Raw genomic sequence first — 4887 nt, forward strand, 5'->3', positions numbered from 1 at the left:
CGTACTCCTAACAACCTTTGCCATCTAGTTTCACAAATCTGGGCAGATGACAAATGAGGGAAGGAGGTAGAGAGTGAGTACTTGCTAGAGGCAGATGCCAGAAACAGTGAGAAGAAACAGCTCACAGCCTGCCAGTGAGGAGGAGACAGAAGATCTATAAAAAGTAGACAGAACTGTAAACGCTCAGCTGCTAGGGCCTTTGAATGTTGAGACAAATTGTTCGGCTTGCTTCCTGGAGTGAGGCTATAATACAGCCCAGTATAGCAACTGCTGTTCTTAATAATATACCTGGGTCTCTAAATAACAACACGCTTGGATTAGCTGTTACAAGGGGTGGGATGAAAGAAAAAGGGCAGTTTTTTCGCCCTAGCTAGATTGGCTCCGTGGATAGAGTGTTGGCCTGCAGACTGAAGGGTCCTGGGTTTGATTTCAGTCAAGGGCACATACCTTGGTTACAGGCTTGATCCTTGGCCCTGGTTGGGGCACATGCAGGAGGCAATTAATTGATGTGTCTCTCTCACATAGATGTTTCACTCTCCCTGTCTCTCCCCTCCCTTCCACTCTCTCTAAAAATCAATGGAAAAATAGCCTCCTCTGAGGATTAATAAATAACAAAACAGAACAAAAAAGGTCAGTTTTTAAAGGGTGGGGGAGAGAGCATGATAGTCACTAGCTGGTATGCTCTCCCTGCCCTCAAATGCTCACTTGTACATGGGCAATGTAGTGGATTATTTGTTGGCCCTTCAATTTTTTTTTAACAAAAAACAATCTTTATAATAGACACCTAAATACAATATGGTTTTTTTAAAATGAAATCACGTGTATATAGTTGTATTCATAAAGATAAGTATACTCATCAAAAACTATACAATAACAGCAAATACAAATGCAAACAAAGATATTCTTCTGAATTCTGTTCATCGAGCCTCAAAAACCACTAATCTTTTAGTCCTTTTCTTGTACATTATTCTGTATCCACATTCTCTGCACCTGATTGGATCCCTGGATTTTATTTCATTTTCTGCCTGACATTCTCCACAGATATATATCCTTAGCTGCTGCTTTGGGGGTTGGACGTCCTTCTGGGTGCCCATTGTTAATCCTTAGCACCAATACCTTTTTTTTTTTTTTAAAAAATGAGCCATTTCCCCTTTTCAGGACAATGGTATCCTGATCCATTTTTAAAACATCTATGCATTCGATCCTCAAGCATGCAGTATGGGTGGGATGGGTAACACTCCTCCAGGGGTGCCCCTATACATTAGCAGATAGAAACACGCCGTTTACCCTTTGACCTTGCCTCAGAGAGCAGCCCGTATCCAAACTGGCACTGTCGTGATGCAAGGGAATGCTTGCTGGGGCTGGTGAGAAACAGTGACTTCCTTTGTCTTCCAGCTAGGTGTCTCAGGAGGACGTGTGGTCTAGAACTGCTGTAGCCGCTCTCCTCCTGTGAATGGGAAGCCTGGAGATGCCAAGTGATGAGAGGGAGTCCTCTGTGGAGATTGAAGATGAAGACAAAGTTACAAAAGGCAGAGAGGCTGGGTTTCAAACCTCAACAGAAGCTGCCTTGGGGTTTTAATTTATACATGCCTATGGATCCCTCCTCTCCCCCCCCCCCCCCCCCCACTTACCAATTTGAACTGCTTTTTAGTTCATTGCAATGAAATGATACTGGCTCATATAACAGGTGAACAGAATCTTGAAAGAAGAGTAGAATTTTGACCAGAAAAGAATGAGTTTAAATGGTATTTCAACAACAACAATAACAATATTAACAATATCAACCACAGCAAAAATGTATCAAGCACTTAGTATGCTCCAGAAACTCTGCCTCCAGCTTCATTTACTCCTCATAAGAACCATGCGACGCCGTAACCGGTTTGGCTCAGTGGATAGAGCGTCGGCCTGCGGACTGAAAGGTCCCAGGTTTGATTCCGGTCAAGGGCATGTATCTTGGTTGCGGGCACATCTCCAGTAGGGAGTGTGCAGGAGGCAGCTGATCGATGTTTCTAACTCTCTATCTCTCTCCCTTCCTCTCTGTAAAAAATCAATAAAATATATTAAAAAAAAAAAAGAACCATGCGAGTTCATTTGGGATGAAGCTCAGAAAGATTAAGTGACTTGCCCAAGGTCACCCAGCTGGGAAGTGGATGGAGCAGCTGGGCCTGATGTTCAGGAATATGCTCCTTTCACGCTGCCTGTCTGCCTCCTCTAACCTTCCAGGCAGACAGCTGAAAGACCATGGTGGGAGAGTGGCACCACTGATCTGTACAGCGACGAGGGGAGAATAGGGCAGGCAATGTTGTTCAGAGGTTGCGGGACCCAGTGGTGCACAAGGTGGAGTTGCAACCATTACTACTCTCACACACAAAATGTCCAAACCTGTAGAGAATTTCTATAAGAGTTTATTTTTTATTATTTTTTTTAAAAAAATATATTTTTATTGATTTCAGAGATAAAGGGAGAGGGAGAGAGAGAAACATCAATGAGGAGAGAGAATCATTGATTGGCTGCTCCTGCACACCCCCCACTGGGGACCGAGCCCGCAACTGGGCATGTGCCCTTGACTGGAATGGAACTGGGGACCCTTCAGTCCACAGGCCGATGCTCTATCCACTGAGCCAAACCACCTAGGGCTATAAGAGTTTATTTGAGCCCAAACTGATGACATATGTTGGGGAGCAAGATCTCAAATGCTCCAGAGAATAACAGCTTGGCAGTTTCTTTTATGCATGTGAATTTAAGGAGGAACTAAGGAAGATTACCTGGAGGTGGGAGAAAACAAGGCACAAGATTATGTGCTCTCTGAGGGTTATTGCCCCCTTTGAGGGATATGTCTGGTCTTCAAAGGTGTGTTAACCTAGATGCACAAGAGCAATGGACAGGGCTGGCTTCAAACCTTTTACTAAAGGAATAATAGCTCAGCAGGTGTTGCTCAATGGTTAAGCATCAACACATGCACCAAGAGGTTGCAGGTTCGATTCTTGGTCAGGGCAGGTGCCCGGGTTTTGGACTTAATCCCCAGCCAGGGGGCATGCAGGAGGCAACAGATCGATGTTGATATTTCTCTCTCATTGATGTTTCCATCTCTCCCTCTCCTTTCTCTCTCTTTAAAAATCAGTAAAAGCATTTTTGAAAAAAAGAAATTATATGCGTGGGCATGACTGCCCATCATGACCTACCCTGTCAGGAATTTATGATCAGATCACCCTGTGAGATTACTTCCATAGAACCCCCTTTTCATCCATACATATCATTACCAACTGTGCAAAGGGCTGAGGGACAACAGAGTGCTGTGAAAAGAATGAGGGAGACAGTTTAGATCAGAAGAGTGTGCAAGTGTTTCGGTAAGACCTTTCCATGCAAGTGTGACTTAAGCAGAGGCACTGATGTTCAAATGAGCAGATACAGACTCTAGGCAGAAGGAACCACACAGGCAAAGGGGCAAATAGATTTGTATATTTAAGGAACTAAAAGAAGACATGTGGCTGCAAAGTTAATGGGTGAGAGGTAGGAATGGGCTGGATTTTGCAGGCCCTGGAGGCCACCATTAGGACTTCTGATTCTCATTTACAGTATTCATTTCCTCCTTAAACATTTCCTAAGAATCCTCCACTGGGCCAGGCCATACCCAGGGAATAGGGATATAGTGATTAACAATAATGCCAATGATAATGGCTAATATTCGTGGAGTATATTTGCTATTAGAACCATTGTATTTAAGCACTTTGATGCACCAAGCCATTTAAGCCTCCCTATACCGGGAGATTAGAAATTAAGTAACTTTAGAAACTAAGTAATTTTCAAGATCAAAGTGCCAGCAAGTGGTAACAGGCAGCCTGACTTCAGAACTCCTAGGCACTTAATATTCTTAATGTGGGGGAGTGTGGAGGTAAGGAACAAACCTGTAGAGAATTTTTAGATGACATATGCCAGAGAGCAAGAGCTCAAATACTCTGGAGAATAACCGTTTTTGCAGTGTCTCTTATGCATTTGAAATTAAGGACATACCATAGAGGCACATCTTGGGGTGACTCCTCTGAACCCCTAACCACTATGATTTACTACCTCTTGCCTAAGATTAGAGGACAGTGTTCCTAGTCATTTTAGCCACCCAAACAGTACTTCAGAAGCAGGCAGCCAGGTAAGAAGAGAATTCCTCAAACTTAGCAGAACCTAAAAACTCTTCGGGGGAATTAAAAACAGACCCTTCTGAAGATTCTGCTTCACGAGGTCCACCCTGGAATTTGTATTTTAACAAGTTTGACCAACACTGGCTTGTGCAGGTCAGTTCAACGGTGTTTGCTGGGCAGACCCTCCTTTGGGTCAGATGCAGCTTTGCTACTTTTCCAGATGCCTGTCCGCTTGTGCAAACGGCCTCGCCGTTCTGAGCATCAGTTTCCCCTCCTGACAAATGAGGGAGATGCTGCAGCACCATCGCCTGCGGCTGCTGTGTGCATGAAGTGAGCTCTCCCCAAGTGCTCAGCGCAGTGTCTGACGTGGAGTGAGCGATGCTGATCATACCGGGACGGCGATGATGACAGGGAAGCCGAAGACGCCTGCTGCTTGATTGTTATGGATTCCAGCTGCTTAGAGGGCTGTCTGCCAAATGGTGCATGGGACAAGCTTTTCGCCGCCTCTCTGGGCATTCCGTATTTTTATTCGTGAAACCTGACAACCCTACCTGCAGGCTCCCAGCCTGAGCCCAAACACACCCCTCTCCGCACTTGGGCCCCAGCCTGGGGGCCTCCGCTCGTCAGGCGCCCCAGTCGATCCCAGAGGGGCCGCTCAAGCGTCTGCCCGCCCAGGCAGCACTAGCGGCGCCCCGAGCTGTCCAGGCCCGCGAGCCGCCCGCCGCCCCGCCCCGCCCCGCCCCGCCCCGAGTAG

The 4887-nt window shown here is 45.9% G+C and overlaps 1 protein-coding gene across 1 annotated transcript; it reads right to left on the bottom strand.

Annotated features, from left to right (window-relative positions):
* Window positions 1–917: 917 nt before the first annotated feature.
* Window positions 918–1094, bottom strand: LOC308518835 (DNA-directed RNA polymerases I, II, and III subunit RPABC4-like; the record flags this gene model as incomplete). Its single annotated transcript, XM_081090616.1, has 1 exon — window positions 918–1094. The coding sequence occupies one exon, from the start codon at window positions 1092–1094 to the stop codon at window positions 918–920; it is 177 nt and encodes a 58-aa protein (XP_080946742.1).
* Window positions 1095–4887: the final 3793 nt, after the last annotated feature.

This window comes from Myotis nattereri (genome assembly GCF_964212035.1).
Source record: "Myotis nattereri genome assembly, chromosome: 4".
NCBI lineage: Eukaryota > Metazoa > Chordata > Mammalia > Chiroptera > Vespertilionidae > Myotis > Myotis nattereri.